At 38.7% G+C, this 21,336-nt stretch overlaps 2 protein-coding genes and 1 pseudogene across 4 annotated transcripts; 2 read left to right on the top strand and 1 right to left on the bottom strand.

Annotated features, from left to right (window-relative positions):
* Nucleotides 1-9,139: 9,139 nt before the first annotated feature.
* On the top strand, nucleotides 9,140-12,408 carry LOC122302193 (annotated as a pseudogene).
* Nucleotides 12,409-13,104: 696 nt separating this feature from the next.
* On the top strand, nucleotides 13,105-16,849 carry LOC122302588 (GDSL esterase/lipase At3g27950). Its single transcript, XM_043113908.1, has 6 exons — nucleotides 13,105-13,921; nucleotides 14,808-15,067; nucleotides 15,370-15,567; nucleotides 15,697-15,869; nucleotides 15,955-16,225; nucleotides 16,319-16,849. Exons 1-6 carry the CDS (start codon nucleotides 13,890-13,892, stop codon nucleotides 16,555-16,557), a joined length of 1,173 nt encoding a protein of 390 aa, XP_042969842.1. The 5' UTR covers nucleotides 13,105-13,889; the 3' UTR covers nucleotides 16,558-16,849.
* A 904-nt stretch (nucleotides 16,850-17,753) lies between these two features.
* LOC122302581 (protein KINESIN LIGHT CHAIN-RELATED 2) lies at nucleotides 17,754-21,215 on the bottom strand. 3 transcript variants are annotated; one of them, XM_043113899.1, is made up of 4 exons: nucleotides 20,935-21,215; nucleotides 18,333-20,318; nucleotides 18,220-18,230; nucleotides 18,000-18,128 (listed from the first exon to the last, which is right to left on the bottom strand). In XM_043113899.1, the coding sequence occupies exons 1-4, from the start codon at nucleotides 20,937-20,939 to the stop codon at nucleotides 18,085-18,087; spliced, it is 2,046 nt and encodes a 681-aa protein (XP_042969833.1). In that variant the 5' UTR covers nucleotides 20,940-21,215; the 3' UTR covers nucleotides 18,000-18,084. The 3 variants fall into 3 exon arrangements, with proteins under 3 accessions (XP_042969831.1, XP_042969830.1, XP_042969833.1); XM_043113897.1 differs by lacking the exon at nucleotides 18,220-18,230 and having other exon boundaries at nucleotides 17,754-18,128; nucleotides 18,333-20,323; nucleotides 20,935-21,205; XM_043113896.1 differs by lacking the exon at nucleotides 18,220-18,230 and having other exon boundaries at nucleotides 17,754-18,128; nucleotides 20,935-21,205.
* Nucleotides 21,216-21,336: the final 121 nt, after the last annotated feature.

Here is a 21,336-nt window from a genome sequence, read left to right as displayed (position 1 = left end):
TCACCGTCACAAAATTATGAAAATATTGAATAAAAATATATTATTTATTATCTTTTTATTATTCTTTTCTATTGGTATTAAATAATTAGAAATAACAATGTTTTTATTTTATTATTGTTATAAGTTTATTTCTCTCGTATTAAAATCTTATGACTTGTTGCACGAGCCTCTTTTGAATTTTACATTAACAAAACCTGATTGGATTTTCTTACAATATGAAACTCTAGGGTCCGGATTGGTTATATAAAATTAAAAAACTCATCTCATCTCAACTTATTATTATAATTTTTTTAATTTTTCATATAAAATATAATAAATAATTTTATTTTTTCAAATTTTAATATAAAATTAATATTATAAAATTATATAATAATAATTTTTTATTTATTATTATTTAAAATATCTCATATCATTTTATCTCATCTGTATAATTAAATAGACCTTAAAATATGGATTTTATAAAATTAGAAGTTTCTTTCCGGAGAAGCATACTTAGAGTAGGCTTGTGAGTGTTCACTCCACAAGCCTACTCTTAACATTCCGTATAAGAACAGATAAGACTAGGCTTGGCCTAATTTTATTACTAATGGGCTCACTATACGAGAGACATGCATCTTTTTGTGTTATGTTACAGAATACGTTTTTAAACCAATCAAAGTTCGTCTATGGATCCCAATAGAATGATTCTGTTAAGGACATATTCCACGTCACCAATTATACGGATAATTTGTAAGAATAAATATTGGGAGCAGCCTCTGTTTGAGAACCCCCGAAACACACCTTACGTGTCACATTGCAAATGACGAAATAGTCCCTAGCTGCCCAGCTGCACGTTCCTGTCATTTTCATTTCGCTAACCTGTTTTGAAATCGCTGGACAAAGCTTGAGCCTCCCCCAACCCGTTTGCTCCTTATCGCCAACAGATCTCGAGCCTCACCGTTTCATGCGCTCTCATCGTTTCGTCCCACTCTCAGCCCAGTTGGTTTGGTGTTATTTTTTTCTTATATTTGTAGATTTCTAAAACTCGAAAATTTTTTTTGAAGAGAGAGTAAGAACAGCTTCTCAAAAATCATACTTTAACGCTGAGTGGTTTATTTCAGTGCGACGGAAGAGGGGTTTTGCCGGAAATAGCAACCCCCACTCATCGAGGCCCAAAGACCCACTGCACGCCACCTTTCTTTCGGGATCACAGCAAAGCAGCAAGTTGTGGCTTTGGGCCGCCATATATGAAGTTCAGCAAGTGCAACCATAGCACCGCATCTGGTCACCATCAACGGTAGCCAAGCACGCCGCAAAAGACCAAGCGAACCACCGTGCCAGCCTCGGAAAACCACTGGAGGGAGTGCTCTGTTTTTGCTCTCTGAAACAGAGGATTTTTCTCCTCACCGTGAGCCACAGAGCTCCTCCAAAATGCTGTCGTATGTGTGTGCACGAGCCCGAGATACTCACCGGAACGGAGAGTTCGGCGGATAGGTCCTAGGCACTGTTGGCGGAGAAGACAGCGTCGGAGCCAGGCAATGACCCTGACTCGGTCTGCCAAAGGCTGGGGAAATATTTTCCGTCTGCGCTGCCCAGCCCGGTCTCTGCGTCGATGTCGATGTCCTCGACCGGGAAATCTACAAGGTCCTCGATGTGGTTGAAGAAGCTGCCGTCTATCTCGTCCATGAAGTTCAGTTCGATCATTGTCACAAACTTCACCTGGGAAAAATGTGAAACCAAATAATTGAAAACAAAGGTCAAAACCAGAGGTGCAAAAACTGATTTTTTTTTCTATGCCCTAATCCAAAATATCCATCTGACAAAACCCAAAACTCACCTCTCCCAGTACACAAAATGAATGTAACCATATGGAAGTTCATTGGTCTGAAAATGTTTTACCTCCGTATGATCAACGACGGCGGCGAGGGACGGGGGTCTTTGCACTCCAACTGTTTGCTCCGTTCAATGATTTCCAGGCAGTGGCGCCTCTTTCTTGTATGAATTAGCGTCGCTCGGTGTCGCTGGGGAGAGAGACGGCGTCGCCGGTGGCGCTGGGCGGAGGAAGGTGACGCCGGGCCGAGGGAGGAGGGGTTTCGCGGGAGGAATTCAAAATTTTCTATTTCATTTCAGCCAACCGAAATATGAGGTTTTTACATTTCTAAAACGCACGTTTGGAATTTAAAAAAAAAAAAATTAAAAATGACGTCACGTATGGTGTGCAGAGTGTGCAGCTGTACAGTTGCGGATGCGTAGTCTTACTCAATTTGTAATGAAATAAGAAGGCGACACAGAATGTTCAACACTGAAACAGTGTCTTAATCCCACATCTAAGAGACGCTTATATTTGCTTTCCTAAAATCATTTTCCAAAAGGGTAGCATATAGGAGAGCATAAAGCACAACGTAAAACAAAATTTGTCCAAATAAATTGTTGAAAAGTGACCTGACAAGTTAGCAAATCTATTGCAAAATGGTGTTGGAACACACAAATATTTGCATCATCGACAATTGCTTTTAATAGAGCCCGCTCAATCTCCCTTCCAGTCATATCAGCAGCATGAACGATTCGGTGATGAGAGTGCCCCCCTTCTCTTGCTAGATGCAAGTTTCCATCTTCCCCATGATCAAATGAGGCACCCATTGCAATCAATTCTCTTGACTCTATCAGGTCCTTCTGTACAGGCAACCTGGATGACATAACCAAGCTTAGAGAAAAGGCTCGACCTTTCTGCAAGAGGCAGTGGTGATTAACACTCATCATAAATGAATGATGTGGTCTCAAATTAGTAGATTTGACTAACTCTGACAGTCTCTTCGTCACATAGATAAGCCCCTGCTACAATCGTGTCATGCATGTGACTCTCCACGGAATCTGAAGGGCAAAGCACGGCACTAACACCCCCTTGAGCATAATTAGTGTTGCACTCATGAGGCTCAGCCTTGGTACTCACAGCGACAGATCCATGTTTTGCAACTTCAAGAGCATAGCGAAGGCCAGCAATTCCACTGCCAATAACAGCAAAATCAAAATATTTTGTGGAGCCATCTCTCAAGCATGATGAAGTAACAGTTCCAAGGGGCTTCCAATACTCATTAAATGGAGATAGGGAAAATTTACATCTTTAGATTTCTGAGAACCTTGATACTCTGCATGACCTGTAAGATTGGGAAAAAGATGTTAAACATTTTTAACATGAACATTAATAAACGGATCTTCGATTTCATATGATCTACAATAATAAACAATAATAAATAAATGCGTACCTTTCTCTATTAGTTTGATAAAGAATTATATCTGGCTATGAGAGAAGGATCACCCTAACAATTTCGCCTTACAAGTGTCTCACGATGACAAAAGGCATTCTAATGTTGTAGGTGAGAACCCTTTAATCCCTCAGTGCTATTTATAGATTTCTGACCATCAAGAAATCTAAGAGTTTGTATTTGACTATAATTAGAGATAGATTTTTAATCTTATCTCTTAATATTTTTCTTATCTCATTATCACTCATCTTTAATCTGATAGATTTGAGCTATTTCAAATTCTATTAAGATGGGTGTGTGGGACATAGAGTTTAAATAAAACTCTTACATTCTCCCACTTGGCCCATACGTCCATAAAATAATATTTTCCGTTCATGGGTTTATTACAGTAAATTAACCATACTGCGCAAATTCATTTCCTGAAACTTTCATAGCTCAAAGTATGTTACATGAGTTCTATAATATCAATGTTAAATCAACTACTGATGCGAGTCATGGCGGTCCTTTGTTATATAATCAACAAATTCCCTTCCATGTACCACAACACCAGCAACTAATTTTCCATGATCTTTAATTGGGATAATTAAGGCTAATATCGTAATGCCTTGGGTTCCAATTCATGTATGTTGCAGACATTATCTTGTCATCATTCTTCCAAACCATTCAATGTACAAAGAAATGGAAAGACAAGAAAAACAGAAACAAAACAACCATAATAGATATCATTAAGTGTCCAAAATAAAATAAAACATCTACGAGCTCAATAACATGTTTACATCATAAGACCCATTCTGTCAACATGTTCTTTAAACTGCTTCGCTACTAGACCCTTTGTTAATGGGTCTGCTATCATAAGCGTAGTACTAATATGTTCTATGGACACTGTCTGTTTCTGTACTTCCTCCTTGACACTTAGGTATTTGAGCTCCATGTGTTTAGCACCTTTAGAATACCTATCATTTTTGGAAAAAAAAAACTGCAGAGGAATAATCACAATAAATTCTCAGCGGCCTTTCTATAGAGTCAACAACTCCAAGCCCTGAGATAAAGTTCCTCAGTCATAAACCATGCACTGTGGCCTCAAAGCATGCCACAAACTCAGCCTCCATTGTTGATGAAGCAGTGATAGTTTGCTTCATACTTTTCCATGAGATCGCTCCACCGGCTAGTAGGAAAACATATCCAGAAGTAGATTTCCTACTATCAGAACAACCGGCAAAATCAGAGTCTGAGTATCCAGTTACCTCTAAGTTGTCAGTTCTCCTAAAGGTAAGCTGGTAATCCTTAGTTCCTTGCAGATATCGCAATACCCTCTTTGCTGCTTTCCAATGAGACATCCCTGGGTTACTCTGGTAATGCCTAAGCATGCCAACTGCAAAACTAATGTCTGGCCTCGTGCAAATCTGTGCATATATCAAGCTTCCCACAACCGAAGCATAGGGGATTTTTGCCATCTCTTTACGATCCCACTCAGTTTTAGGACATTGTGATAGGCTAAACTTATCACCTTTTGATATCGGAGTATCAAGTGATGAACAACTTTTCATGCCAAATCTCTCAAGAACTCTTTCTATGTAATTTTTCTGAGACAATCTCAATAGTCCTTGTTTTCGATCCTGGAGGATTTCAATTCCGATCACAAAGGATGCCTCACTCATATCTTTCATTTCAAAGTTCTTAGATAGAAAACCCTTGGTTTCATAAAGTAAGCCAAGATCACTACTAGCCAACAAGATATCATCAACATACAGGATCAAAAATATAAACTTGCTCCCACTGACCTTTAGGTATATACATCGATCAACGATGTTTTCTTTAAATCCAAAGGCAGTAATGGTATCATTGAACTTTAAGTACCATTGTCGGGAAGCTTGCTTAAGCCCGTATATTGATTTCTTAAGCCTACATACTAGGTGATCTTTGCCCTTTTCTGAGTAGCCCTCTGGCTGCTCTATGTAGACCACTTCATCCAAACTTCCATTTAGAAAAGCTGTTTTCACATCCATCTGGTGTAACTCTAAATCAAAATGAGCCACCAATGCCATAATGATTCTGAAAGAGTCATTTTTAGATGCTGGAGAAAAGGTCTCTTTGTAATCAATGCCTTCTTTTTGGGTGAAACCCTTAGCAACAAGTCTGGCCTTATGTCGTTCGACGTTGCCTTTAGAGTCGCGTTTGGTCTTAAAGACCCATTTACACCCGACTCTTTTACACCCTTTAGGCAACTCAACGAGATCCCAAACTTGATTTTGATCCATGGATTTCAACTCTTCTTTCATGGCATCGATCCATTTACTAGAATTACATCTCTCTATAGCTTGTGAAAATGTTAGTGGATCTTCACTTGTCCCAATGTCAAATTCAGATTCTTGGAGATATACCACATAGTCTGCTGAAATAGCAGGTCTCCGATCTCTCTGAGATCTGCGTAAGACTATCTGTTCTGGTAACTCCAAACTTGGTTCATCAGTGATATTATCATTTTGAGATGGGTGATCATTTTCTTGTTCCAATGTATCACTGTGATGATCAATTAGAGGAACTATTATCTTTTCTGAGGATGTAGGTATGGGAACATCTACTCGTACTTCCTCAATGATCACATCTCTAGGTTCTATTTTTCCACTAATTTCGCCAAGTTCAATGAATTTGGCATTTCCTGTTTCCACTATTCTCGGACTGCGATTAGGACAGTAAAACCTATACCATTTGGATCTCTCTGGGTAGCCAATAAAGTACCCACTTACTGTTCTAGGATCCAATTTCTTTTCATGTGGGTTGTAAAGTCTCGCTTCTGCTGGGCAACCCCAAACATGCATGTGTCTTAAACTTGGTGTCCTACCAGTCCATAGCTCGAAAGGAGTTTTTGGAACTGACTTACTAGGAACCCGATTTAAGATATAAGTTGTCGTCTTAATGGCTTCACCCCACAATGATTTGGGTAAGGTAGAATTACTTACCATACTTCTGACCATATCCAATAAAGTACGATTACGCCTTTCAGCAACACCGTTCTGCTGTGGCGTCCCTGGCATCGTGTACTGTGCAACAATGCCACGTTGTTCAAGAAGTTTGGCGAATGGGCCAGGGTTACAACCCGATTCGTCATACTTTCCATAGTATTCTCCACCTCGATCCGATCTGATGATTTTCACCTTTCTATCTAACTGCTTTTCCACCTCCATGAGAAATACCTCAAATACTGAAATAGCTTGAGATTTCTCATGTAGCAGATAGATATATCCAAACCGTGAAAAATCATCTATAAAGGTGATAAAATAATTTTCTCCACCAAAACATTCAGTAGAGAATGGTCCACATATATCTGTGTGAATTATTTCAAGAAGCTCTTTACTTCTTGTGGCACCTTTCTTAGTATGTTTGGTTTGCTTTCCTTTAATGCAATCCACACATACTTCAAGATTAGTAAAATCTAAATGCGGAAGTATCCCTTCTTTTACTAATCTCTTTAACCTTTCTTTGGAGATGTGCCCCAATCTCTTATGCCACAAGTCATAAGAATGTTCATTCATCATGTTTCTTTTAATTCCAATACACATTTCATGGTTATGAGTATAGGTATTATGAATAAATGTATTATCGAGACAAAGTCGATAAAGACCATCGGAAAGAAACCCAGAACCAATAGATGAAGAGTTTCTGAACAAATTGAAACTACCGTCGTGAAATGAAAATGAATAACCATCAGAGTCCAGTCTAGAAAGGGAAATTAAATTACGCCTCACAGAAGGCACAAAAATTGTGTTATGAAGGTCTAAACAATGACCAGTACTCAAAACTAAACGAAAAGTCCCTATGGCCAAAACTTCAGCCTTATTCTCATTTCCCATAAAAATGAATCGCTCACTGGGGCTTGGTGTTTGGCTTGTAAGGTATCCCTGCATGGTTATAGAAACATGAACATTAGCACCTGAATCTAACCACCAAGAATTAGTAGGAACATTTACAAGGTTTGATTTAAAACATACAAGGGCAAGAGGCTTACCCTTCTTTTCAAACCAAGCCTTACGTTTCTGACACTCAGATTTCATGTGTCCATTTTTCCCACACCAGTAGCATTTGGTACTACTATGTTGAACCTGATTAACATTTCCAGGCTCCTTTCCTCTTGGTGGTCCAATTTGTTTCTTTTTACTATAATGATGCTTTTTCTTTCCAGCTTCTTTGGTCACAAAATTAGCAGAATAATGCCCTTGTTGTTTCAGTCTTACTTCCTCCTGAACTATCATACTTGCCAGCTCATTCACATTCCATTTATTCTTAATAGAATTATAATGCATCTGGAATGGACCATACTGAGGTGACAATGAGTTCAGAACAAACTGAACAATAAAGGACTCCTCTACTTTCATTCCCAGGGTTTGTAATCTGGCGGCAATATTTGTCATTTCAAGGATATGCTCTTGCATTCCTTTGGCTCCATCATATTTCATGGTGGTAAGTCTAGCCATCAGTGTTCCTGCTAAAGACTTATCTGCAGACTTAAATCTCTCTTCAGTATTTTTCAAAAAACTTTGGGCATCCTCAACACTAGGGAGTGAATTTTTAATATTTTCAGATATGGTCATTTTCATGAACATTAGACTCAGCCTGTTTGATCTCTCCCACTGTTTGAATGACTCTTTCTCATCCCCATTACTCTCTTCAGTGAGGGGTGGGGGTTTTGGACTTGTAAGGGATGAGTCCAGGTCAAGAACCCCTAAGGTGAATCTGAATCGCTCAACCCACTCAGAAAAATTAGAGCCATTCAAAACAGGAACTTATGAAGTTTGTGAATGTAATGATGTTGGTACATTTACTGCAAGAAAATATTCGTCACATAATGCTTTGAGTTAGATACTTATAAACAATAATCAGAATTTAAATAATTATGGATGAACTAGTAGTGTCATCAAAACCCTCCTTTGGGAGTAGATCTTAATACACAAAGTGTTCTCACCAATATTAAATTCTGTGGATGAACTAAGTGTATCATCAGAATTCTCCTTTGGGAGTAAACTTTGACATATAATTGTTCCCTCCAATTTTTCTTTTGATGGATGAACTAGTAGTGTCATCAAAACCCTCCTTTGGGAGTAGATCTTGACACACAAAATTGTTCACTCTATCATATCCACCTTACTATGGAATTTAATGATTGTTCACCAAAATTAAAGAAAATCTTGTACCTTTGGGCAACCAAGTTTTTCTTTAATTTTAATGAAAATCATTTGTCCATATTGGATAAATAATTATATATAGCATGATAATAAGAGCCAATTCATACATGTATTTTATGTATGTAATAATAATATGCACATGACATTTAATAAAATTTAATATATGTATTTAACAATAATATCATGCAAATAACATTTAATAAAATTTAATACATGTATTTAACAATAATAACATGCATATAAATTTATTAATAATAAAATTTTCATACATGTAAATAACATTAATAACATGTATATAAAAAATAATAAAAAATAAATAAATAACATTTTTTTTAATATTAAAATAATATTTTAATCTGACCGGTCCGGTCCGGGTCTGAACCGGACCGGTTCAGCAATCCGGTCCGAGACCAAGTCAATTGGACGTGTTGACTTGGGCCGGAGGTAGTGTACAGGCCCGATTGCTCTCCATTTTTTTTTTTTTTTGGTTCTTTTATTGGGCTGGGCCACATCAGTGGCCCATAGGCCCGATTGCTTCTTTTCTCTCGGATTGGGCTTAGCCCAGTCAACTCATAGTCCAGATAGCATAAAGCAGTGTATTGTCATGCACTGGGCCGAAGCCCACAACCCAAAGCCCACAACCTTAAGTCTATAACATAAAACCCTAAATGAAAAACACATCACTTTTCTTCCTCCAGATTTCTCAGCGCCGCACCAATGCCTTCCCTCAACAAATACACAGCACCTTCATCTCAGGTAACTCATGGTGGTATTCGCCGGCGAAGAGGAGAACAGGAGAACGACAAGGCATTCCCAACCACCATCCGCCGCCGAGGTCCATCCTCTCCATTTTTTTTTTAATAACCATGCAAACACCTCGGTAGTGGGCTATGGAGCCCTCTACCGCCGTTACAGAGACGTCGACAAGGAGGAGCTCAACCTCCTCCTGGCGCTTGACCTCCCTCAGTCGATGAGAGCCACGGCCACCACACACACGGTGGTAAAACTAGACCCAGCGGCCAGATTTGTGTTCTATTTTTTTTTTTTAAATAAACCCGAAAACAATATCATTCGGTTTAATCATAGAACAGTTTAGAGTTTCTAAAATTTTTGGGAGCAATTCAAATGCATACAGAAATTCACATGTGCAATTTCACACACACACACACATATATATATATATTTCATATACAGATCATGAATACCCGTTCGATAATAATACATATGCAGAGTCAAATTATAATTTTATGCATATGCGTGGCGTAGCAGATGGATGCATATTATCGGGACAAAGCAGTGTGTATTTTTATCTTTCATGATCGAAAAGAAATATTAAAGTGATATACGGCATGGGTAATATTATATCGAGATCATAAAAAATCTATAACCTAAAGCTCTGATACCACATGTTAAATATTTTTAACATGAACATTAATAAACGGATCTTCGATTTTATATGATCTACAATAATAAATAGTAATAAATAAATGCGTACATTTCTCCATCAGTTTGATGAAGAATTAGATCTGGCTATGCGTACCTTTACTTCCTATGCTTTATTTATTTCTCTTTGTTCTATTCTAACAAAAATCAGTGTAAATTCATATGTCTAGGGGCTCTTGCATTCCTTTTTTCTTTCCAAAAAGTAAGTAAGGACTGCTCCTAAATATATTATTATTTTTTTACCCCACCAACCCACCAAGTCCACAAAGATAAAGATACCCCATTGACCTTTTATATATATATATATAGATCCATTATAATAAAGTTCAAAAAAAAAAAAAAATCATTATGTATCAAATACTTGTCCACTCGTCCCGCGTGCACGTTAAAATCCCTATGATGATACCGAAGACTAAGAACCCGCTTGGTACTTCATCTTACAAGATTTGTTGATAAATTATGTGGTATACTCTACTTCTCGGGCCTCATTCATGTCTTTTTGATCGATTCTCATAAAATTCAGTGTTAATTCATAGGTCTAGACCTCCTGCATTCCTTTTTTCTTTCTAAAAAGTAAGTAAGGACTGCTCCTAAATATATTATTATTGTTTTACCCTACCGACCACCAACCCACCAAGTCCACAAAGATTAAAAAAAAACCTCTACTTGGCAATACCCTATTGTCTATTAATTTTATTAAATTATTTCTCTGTCATTTTTTTTTTAATGTTGATTCATGCTCATTGAAGAAGAATTGCTGCCCGGCGTTTTGCCTCAAATTTAGAGAACAGGCTACTGGATAAAGAAAGAAAGAAAGAGAGAAAAATGAGAGAGATGAAAGACTTTTGCACTGATGCAATTAATGAGAAGGAAAAAGAAAGAGGGGGAACTTATTAGTTTTGTTTCACACGGACGGTTGCACCAAAAAATTGATACTGTTCATTTCTACGGACTTGACATACAAAAAGAAAATTCACTGTTTATTACTGTAGTAACTCCATACACACTTACTATAATAGAGAGAAATGGTGGAACCTGACCCTATATGTATAGTAAACCACCATCTCGTATTAAACCTGCTCGATCATGAGTACGATGTTTTTTTTTTTCCTGCTTCATTACAGGTAACCACTGGAGATGGAATGGCCATGGCCCATCGGGCTCTAACCGTGATGTCCAATATGGAGTGAGTATAATACTATAATGCTTAATCAACTGTCTTCAGAAATTAAAGAACCCTCTGTTATAGCTATCATACCGAAAACATATATAAAGTGCTGTGTTACAATTAATTTATAATCGTGCAAGGATTCTGCAAGAGTTTCAAAGATCCCAACTTCAAACTTCTAATGCCCTTTTTTTGTGACATTTGAATTAGCAAGGTCATCTTCCAGCATGGTGCATAAAATTGGAAATATAAATCTTTAATATAAATCTCCCAGTTGTGATTGAATGCTGTATTTTCAATGGGTAGAACTCAATTCTGGATAGGCTATATTGCCTCTGTTTAGGAGCTTTGAAGAATTTAAGCCATCATTTTTCATGATTTTGTAAGAGTTTTGCTGCTGTTGCCTTACCAGTTAGCCGAATTTCACCCCCACTTGCGTGCCCAAGAATCATTTTAGTATTAGAAGGTCCCATTTAGTGCATGTATGTGCCTGTTTATTTATTTGAAGCTGTAAGAGGAACTAATAGTCTTGACTATTTGTTGGTGTTATTTTGGTGCAAAGATTTGTGCAGTTCGACCCAACTGCCTTAGCTGATGAAGGCCTTCCCATCAAACCAATTAAGTCTCGAGAGAATGCGTTTCTCATCACTGAAGTTGTTAGGGGTGACGGAGGCATCCTGTACAATTTAGGAATGGAAAGGTTCATGCCCTTGTATGATGAAAGAGCAGACCTTGCTCCCAGGGATGTGGTGGCAAGAAGTATAGACGACCAGCTTAAAAAGCGTAATGAGAAGTATGTGTTCCTCGATATAAGTCACAATCCCAGGCACAAAATTCTCTCCCACTTTCCCAACATTGCTGCTGAGTCCCTACGGTATGGTGTGGACTTAACCCACCAACCAATTCCAGTGGTTCCTGCTGCCCATTACATGTGTGGGGGTGTACGTGCTGGGCTCCAGGGGAAGACAAATGTCAGGGGCTTATATGTGGCGGGCGAGTTTGCATGCACAGGTTTGCACGAAGCAAACTTGCTAGTAACTCTTTGCTTGAAGCACTAGTTTTTGCAAGAAGGGCTGTCCAGCCCTCAATTGATCACATGAAGAGCTCTATACATGATCTTAGTGCTTCAAATTGGTGGGCTAGACCAGTTGCTCCTTTGTCACTTGAAAGTGATGCTAGGGACAAGGAAAGTAAGGAAAGAATTGCAATCAATCATGTGGGAATTGTTGAATAAACCCCCCAAGTGTGAAATGGGTTTGGGTTTGCAGCCACCCACCCCATGCTCACCAACCATCCACCCACCCACTCACCTCCAGAGGCTCTTCTGGTCAAGAGGAGTGGGTGTGTGTTCCCCCATTGCTCTCCTATAAAAGGAGAGCTCTGCTAGTGTAATTAGTGCAGTGGGTGAAGAGAGAAAGAGGAACGTATTTGTAGAGTGTTTTGTAAATCTCGTACAAATTCTATAAAAGAGGCTCTAGTGGATGTAAGCAATTTGCTGAACCACTTTAAAATTGTCTTGTGTGATTTTTGGACAGGCCGGAGGCACAACAATTGGTATCAGAGCTCCGGTTTGGCCTGTCCAAAAATCACACAAGACAATTTTAAAGTGGTTCAGCAAATTGCTTACGTCCACTGGAGCCTCTTTTATAGAATTTGTACGAGATTTACAAAACACTCTACAAAATTCTATTTCTCTCTCTCACGTTCCTCTTTCTTTCTTCACCCACTGCACTAATTACACTAGCAGAGCTCTCATTTTATAGGAGAGCAATGGGGGGACACACACCCACTCCTCTTGACCAGAAGAGCCTCTGGAGGTGAGTGGGTGGGTGGATGGTTGGTGAGCATGGGGTGGGTGGCTGCAAACCCAAACCCATTTCACACTTGGGGGTTTATTCAACAATCACACCCTCCACCCAAGTGTGTCATACAAAGATGCTTACAAACTGATTCATTCGCCCCATGCTCACCAACCATCCACCTACCCACTCACCTCCAGAGGCTCTTCTGGTCAAGAGGAGTGGGTGTGTGTCCCCCCATTACTCTCCTATAAAAGGAGAGCTCTGTTAGTGTAATTAGTGCAATTGGTGAAGAGAGAAAGAGGAACGTGAGAGAGAGAAATAGAATTTTGTAGAGTATTTTGTAAATCTCGTACAAATTCTATAAAAAAGGTTTCAGTGGACGTAAGTAATTTGCTGAATCACTTTAAAATTATCTTGTGTGATTTTTAGACAGACCGGAGGCACAACAGGAATACGTGGGAATTGTTCGATCCACAACGAGGCTAGAATTTGCAGAGCAAAAGATTGATGAGTTGGAGGCAAATTGGGAGGATTACTTATTTAAAAGTGGTTGGGTTCCAACAATGGTTGGGCTTGAGGCTTGTGAAATGAGGAACCTTTTCTGTTGTGCAAAGCTCGTGGTCAGCAGTGCTCTTGCTAGACACGAAAGCCGTGGACTACACTACACGGTTGATTTTCCTCATCCGGTGGAAAGCAAAAGGCTGCCAACAATTATTTTGCCCTGTTCATCCGTGAAGAGTTCCTGGAGTTCACGACAGCTACACAGCAGCCCTTATGGCAAAATAATAATGCACCCGTGATGGAAATTTAGTTCTTTGACATTATATCTGAAAGTAGAATGATGAGGCTAGATTGGTAGTGTCTTGCAGCATTTGTTGGCTTCCAATTTGCTTGTGTAAGTCCATTTATGGTGTTAATAATTTATGCCTCTTCCCATATCTTCAAAGATATGCAGGCCACGTGAGTGTTGGACTTATATGCCATCCATGCATGTTTGAGCATTCAATGGATTCATTTTCTCTGCAGTCTACACAGAGAACAAGAAGCATAACAAATGTGTTCCCTCCCTAAACCCAAGGTGATAAGGTACCGTTTGACCATAGGGCATGGGGTTTTTGTCTTCGAAAATGCTAAGCATTCTCATCCTATTCCCATCTTATTTTGTTAATGTTAATGCGATATTGTTTGTCATTTTTATGGGACTTTTAATATATTATGTTGTTGTGACCTTATTTGTAACAATTGGATCAACTTTTGTGTTACAAGAATTCCACAATTATCGGAAATATTGCATCAATGCATTGAAATGAGTGTATAATGTAAGTACAATATATTAATGCTTAACTCAATATTAATGTAAATGATATTTCTCTCATTTTTATCCTTTATTTCGGGAAAAAAATAGAGAAGGTTAAGGTGAAAAATTCTGTTTTTTTTTTTTTTTTTTTAAGAAGAGAACGTGACGTCGATTTTATTGATTACTCTCACTTGTAATAGAAGAAAATCGTTATTACAATCCACCACCTGGAGATAGATGCTGAGATGGAAAATTCGAAACAGGTTATACACGATTGTAACGGCATATGATTCCACCAAATTCACCTTTTGTTAGCAGATTCTTGGTGGCAATAAAATAAAAAATAATTTACACGTTTACTTACAAAACAATAAAAAATATAGACATATAATTATTTTTATAATTATTTTTATAATTATATTTTAAATAAAAAGATACTTTTATAAAATAATTTATAAAAATAATATCAATAAATATCCTATTTTAAAGCACAATTATAAAAACATTGTAAAGACTGTTGTACATTTATCGTTACTTGAAAACAAATGCCAAAAGCCGGCATCTTGGAAAATCGAAGTCCACAACATGTCGGTAACTCTGACATGGACTCTTGTCGCGGAAGTATAGATAAGATGATAGTGAGACTCTTTTGATACTGACAAGGGTTATTGCCAGGACAACCATAAATTCGATGAGGCTATGTGGTGTGTTGCGGCTCGTGGTTGTGGGCTTCTTGGTGCTCCCAGCGGTGGTGTTGGGCGGCAGCGGTCCACGGAGATGCAAGTTTCCAGCAATATTCAACTTTGGAGACTCAAACTCGGACACCGGAGGAATATCCGCCGCATTGTCAGAGTTTCATGAACCCAATGGAGAAACCTTCTTTGGACATCCTTCGGGAAGGGTTTGTGATGGCCGTCTCATCTTAGATTTTATAGGTAACTGGGCTAATCCTCTGATTGCAGTTTCATTTTATGCAAAGAGTTCTTATGTAGCAAGGGGCTGATGAGAAATAATTATCGGTTATGGAAATACAAAGATTCACACGAAATGGTTCTTTGGCCTAAAATACTTAATTAGCATTGTATAAGAACGTCACTTTGCATGCTTAATAGTTATGATCATTCTGGGTTTGGGTCCAAGTGATGCTGGCTGTGTGTATAGCTGACGAAAAGGAAAAGGTGTCTATACGATGCATGTGTGCTTGTGTAGTTTTACTTATTTCTCGATCTCAGTGCAGCCGAGGAGCTGAAATCACCATACCTGAGTGCATACTTGGACTCGATCGGGACGGATTTCAGGCATGGTGCAAATTTTGCAACAGGAGGTTCATCCATTCGTCCAGGCGGGTATAGTCCATTCCATCTCTGGATTCAGATCTCCCAGTTCATGCGTTTCAAATCTCAAACAGAAGCTCTGTATAACAATCATCTTGACCGTCAGTCTCTCTCACGCCCTCTCTCACTCACTGTACCTTGTGTGCTAAAAGATGCTTCAAAATACAGTATTTTTGTGGTCCTGAAAGCTTACTAACAATGAGCATTGAATTTGTAAATTTTGGCTCCAGGAAAGATCCCACCAGTCAAAAGCAGCCTCCCAAGGCCCAAGGACTTCTCAAAGGCTCTTTACATATTTGATATTGGACAGAACGATCTGTACTATGGTTTTCAATACACAACCTTAGAACAAGTTCGACTTTCCATCCCTGATATCTTAAGCCAGTTGTCCCAAGCAGTACATGTAAGCAAACACCACCCGATGGTTATAATTAAACAATTTCGAAAATAACTGATAATTCTAGCCATTCTTTTGGTTATTGTTTCAGCAATTGTACAAGGAAGGTGCAAGAATATTTTGGGTACATAATACAGGCCCAATCGGTTGCTTGCCAATAAGAGTTATAAATGACCGATCAAAGCCTGGTAATCTGGATCAGAATGGGTGCGTGAAGCCTCAAAATGAGATAGCTCAGGAGTTCAACAGGCAGCTCAAGGACATGGTGTTTAAACTGAGGGCACAGCTCCCTGATGCAGCATTGACACATGTCGACATGTATTCCGCTAAATATGCACTGATCAGCAATGCAAAGAATGAAGGTAATGTTAATTTTATCTACAAGCATCAGTAGCAGTGGGATAATAATCCACTACCCATTGCAGATCTAATATTTAACTGTTTGATGATGACAGGTTTTGTCGATCCATTTGAGTTCTGTTGTGGGAGTTACAATGGATCCGCTATTGATTGTGGGAAGAAAGAAATAGTTAATGGTAATCTATGTCAGAATCCATCAAGGCACATTAGCTGGGATGGCATACACTACACTGAGTCAGCCAACCTATGGATTGCAACCCGAATTCTCAACGGCTCCTTCTCTGACCCACCAGTTTCAATTCGGGAGGCTTGTAATCATCCCAAGAATTTGTAAGCACATTGCAGTATGTTAATGAATACTGCTCGTTAATAGAGCATATAGTGACTCAGCATCCAAAGAAGCTTCTGCAACAAACTCTCAACAGAATTGCACAATAGACGTGCTAGAATAAAGTAGAAGATTCCCGAATATATTTGTAACCGAATACAGGACTTTTATTATTATTTTCTTTATGTAATTGAGTCTGAAATATAGGATAAATATGCCTATAAATAAATACTGTTGTGGTTGTATTCAATATGGAAAAGCAATAGTAATATAATGGTGAGTTTTACACAGACTTTAATTTCGTTGAAGCATTTCTTCGAATAGGTGTAAAGCTCTGTTATTCATTACTTCATCACTCGTAATAAAAATTCTTTTTGAATAGTCCCCTGAATACGCAGTGTGAAACGAGAACTGGGTTTAGGGTAGAGATGAGAATTTTGAGTTTGATATGAGAGTTTAAAATATTATTTTTAATAATATTATTGTTTTGGAATTTAAAAAAGTTGTATTGGAATTTGAAAAAGTTGAATTATTTATTATATTTTATATGGAGATTTAAAAAAGATGTAATGATGAGATAATAATTTTGAGTTTGAGTTTTAGTAGCTTGATTTTGCAATCAGGAAAACATTAAAACTTTCAAGGCGACCAAAAGTTGGTTTTATTTTCTGTACCGTATGTACTATTTTCCTGATGTATTTCTCTATTTACTAAAAATTATCTTTTAAGGAAAAAAAGCTAAAAGAAGCTTCATTGTTGTTGGGAATTCTCCATCCTTATAACTTTCAGAAAAAGGGAAGGACATGGATACTCACGGATGCTATTGAGTTTTAGTTGATCAATCAAAATTGTCAGTCAGTTTTGAGTCCTGTGAATGTTTACAGATCTTCTTTCACCTCGAGACAACTGCAGTCCATCTACAACCACCCAAGTGTATAAAGGTTTGGAAGCAGTGCATTAAACTTGCCTTGGTATTAGACATTAGTAGTACAGCGCGGCGGAATCTTGAATAGCAGGAGTTGTATCACAGCTCGTGGGTGTTGAAAATTGAACTCGGTACAAATTTTCCGAACAAAGAATTACCATAAATTGCTAATAGACAGCGGGTGCACCAATAATAGAAAGTGAAGTTTCATCAACATTGAAAACAAGAAAATGATGTTCAACCAATTTTTTTTTTTTTGACATGGAGATTGGAGACATACAAAGGAAGAATGCTCGTAGCTGCTATTATTGTTTATTTCTTTTTCCGAATTTGCCAACAGGCCCAGCACCCATCAAAAAAACCAACCACACCTAACCCTCATCTGAAAGATCTTTTACAAACAAGCATATGTACATATATGTATATACATCATGGGCATTACAATACCTTAATACCATTGTCGTTTATGATGTCAGGGTTGGTGTCGAGGAGTGTAACTAGTGATCTGGTTTTCCTGTTCCGGACCCTGCCGGCTTCTCTCAACAACTCCGCTAACCTCCGCCTCTCGTCATCCACATCAGGATTTGCTGTTCCTAGCTTCTCTTCTCTCATTCCAACGAGATATTCCAAAATTCCAATGGCATCATCCAGCCTGCAAAATTTTAAGTTGGAAAGCACAAAAATATTATTACAAAGTTCAAATAAAGAGAATCTATACTTACGAGTGTAGATATACGGTATACCCTGCAAAATGCTGTGTCGATGATCAACAACAAAGCAGAGGCAGAAAAGATTAGAGCAAATGGTGCAAAACAATAAAAACTCACATCAGTCACTTTGATAAAACATAACATACCTTCCCATTGCATCGTAAGTGCCAGCAAGATTGCTATAGACCCCTAATGTATCTGGATGATATGGCCCATATTCCTTTTCCAGTATACTTCTTGCTTCTTCAAAAAGATCTGCAGCCTCGTTTATTGCATAGCGCTGCACACAGGCAAGTCCCATTTGGTTAAGAGCAATCCCAAACAGTGCAGATTTCTTCTCTCCACTCATCCGAAACTTGGTAATGGCACTTTCCAAGGTGTTGTATGAGTCAGAGTAGTTCCCCATTATAAAATACATGACCCCTATCTGGGCCTCAATTCCTGCAATTGTGTTTTGTTGACCAGGGGCGTCACCGAATATTTTCAAAGCCTTCTTAAGTAGTCTGAGTGACCGCTCCAATTCGTTCATAGATTGATAGATAGCAGAAACATCGATAAGACCGCTGGCAATCTCCTCTGAGGGGATCCCAGGATAAGGCTTTCCATAGATTCGAAGTGCATTTTCACAATAAGATTTGGATTCCTTGAACTTCCCTATCTTGTGGTACAAGTCAGCTAAACGAACAAAAACCGAAGCAACAGCTGGATGATTCTCTCCTTTAGCTGATTTAAAGACCGTGAGTGCTTTCTGATAAGAAAATACCGCTTCATCATACCGAGCCAAGAATAGATACGCGTCTCCAATGCTGCAATCAATTGAAGCTACATCTATTTCCTGGCCATTGGCTGCCATGGTCATGCTTGCTAAAACATAGTGCTCAAGAGCAGCTTCATAGTCTCCCTTTGCATCACAGATAAGTCCCATGAGCCTCCTGTCTGCTGCTTCTTCAAGAGATGCAGGAGAACCATTCTTCCTGTGGATGTCAAGAGCCATCTGACAATGCTTCTTGGCCTCATCAAACTGCAATGCTTGAACATGTGCCTCAGCTATATAGCGACATGTCTCACCAAATCGAGGGTCTGTTTCTCCCAATACTTGCCTCTGGATTTCAAGACCTGCTGTGTAAAACAGTATCGAATTCTCGATCTGACCTAGCATTGCATAAGTATCGCCTAACTGCATGCATCCAGCAAACTTAGCTAGTGCATGATTTGGGCCGTCCTCTATTACTGGGATGTCAATTGAGCGCTCAAGAATCGGAATTGCCTCATTGTATTTGCCTAAGCTGCAGTGTATTGCTGCCAAAACATGTAAACACATGACCAGCTCCAAACTGGGCTTCCCGTTTGCACATATCTCAAACGACTTCAATGCCCGGAGAGCCAATACAAGAGCTTTCTGAGGCTTTGCGCCAGAGGTAATCAAATCCCTAGTTTGTTTAAGCAAGAACGGGCCAAGTTCAGGGTTATCTAGTCCTGCCACAAGAGGATCCTCGACTCCATTCCGAAGTTTTTCTTTAAGTAAAGCAACATTTCTCTGCTTTTTCATGGCGAAAACTGCATTCACCTTTCTGGGATTCTTCTCATACCTCTTATCGATGGGAGGCCTCTCGTGAGAAGATTTACTCCTGGGACTTGATTTTGCTGATGCTCCAGAGTCCAATTGTAAGCGAGAAAGCTGCTTAGGACTAGCAAATTGGGTCTTAGACTTCTTTGCCGACTTTTTAGCAACAGAACCGTTCTCTTTCTCTGGAGTCAAGTCACCTCCATTACTCATTTCCCTAATTTCTACGAGCACCTCCTTTGCTACCTCAAATTCCTCGCTAGCTCCAACAAGATGACGCAATTCTGAATCAATCCTTGATTCCCACCCGTATGACACGAAGCTAGTCCTTGAGGGTGACTGATCCGAGCTCTGCATCTCACAAACATTGTGATACAGGTGATCGATAGAGGTGTCAAAAACGCCATCAATAGCCAGATCAATGGAATCACTTTGAGCACTTTGCGTACTCAGCGGACTTCTTAGAGAGCTTTCCTCATTCGATGTTTGGCTTCCATTAAATTCTTGGTCTAGCACACTGTTCCGCCCATGTATTGCATCCATAGTTAATCCAGGCATCGCTCTGTGTCTATACTGATGAAAATGAACCAGAAAACGAAAGCAGTTATCAGAGAGAAACAACATACTAGACCTGTGTAGTGTGTAGTTTATACAGAATGAATTACAAATTAAAATCTTAGCTACGAATTAGTAACTCAATGTATATGATGCTGACTTTCCCATCAAAAGCAAATGCGACAATCCAACATCAAGTTCAAAACCATATTAAAAGAGTACAATGACCAAGCACCAACTTCCATTTGCACCCCACAAATTTTGTTACCAGATTCTTCTATTATATATCGAACAAAGACATAATGTTCGATCCGGTGCATGAAAACCCAGAAAGAATGAAATATATATTTAATGGGCTCTTCGAAAGCTAGAGAAGTACTTAAAATTCAATGACTAAGCACTAAAGAATAACATAATTCAGGGGAAAATTGAAACAGTTACGCAGTCAGCAAACTCCAATGGCCAAAAGCTAGCAAATTAAACAAACGATGCAATATAGAAAACACGTAAATAAGTCATCCTTAGAAATAGATGTCAATGCACTTTGGTATCAAAAATGATTTTTTAAAAAAAAAAAAAGATAAGAAAAGAAGAAGAAGCAAAATATACAAACGATACAAGAAACATACCTCATTAACGTGCCAAGAAAAAGAAGGCCAAAGAGGCTTTGACTTTTCAAGTTCTATCTCTGGGTGTTATATATGTACAGAGAGAAAGATAGAAGAGAGGCCTGGGGAGATGATATGTCTCTGAATGCTTATATATGAGATATGGAGGCAGAATTACGAGAGAAGGATGGGGACAAAATGGGTTTTTTCTTTTTTATTTTTATGTTCTTACTATATGTACAGATGCTATATGTATAGGTGTGGGGTTGCAGAGAGAGTTGGAATGTTGAAGCAATGAGGAAGGCGACCTCTCTCCCACTCCAATCCCACTGAGGGATGATTCAAAAGGAAAAAAACTACAAACCAATAAAAAATAATGAAAATTTGCTTAAAAATCCTGGCTGTGATGTTGCAAGTTGGCGG

This window comes from Carya illinoinensis, chromosome 3 (assembly GCF_018687715.1).
Source record: "Carya illinoinensis cultivar Pawnee chromosome 3, C.illinoinensisPawnee_v1, whole genome shotgun sequence".
NCBI classification, from domain to species: Eukaryota; Viridiplantae; Streptophyta; class Magnoliopsida; order Fagales; family Juglandaceae; genus Carya; species Carya illinoinensis.
The sequence above is the reverse complement of the archived record's forward strand: the minus strand, read 5'-3'. Positions and strand labels throughout refer to the sequence as shown.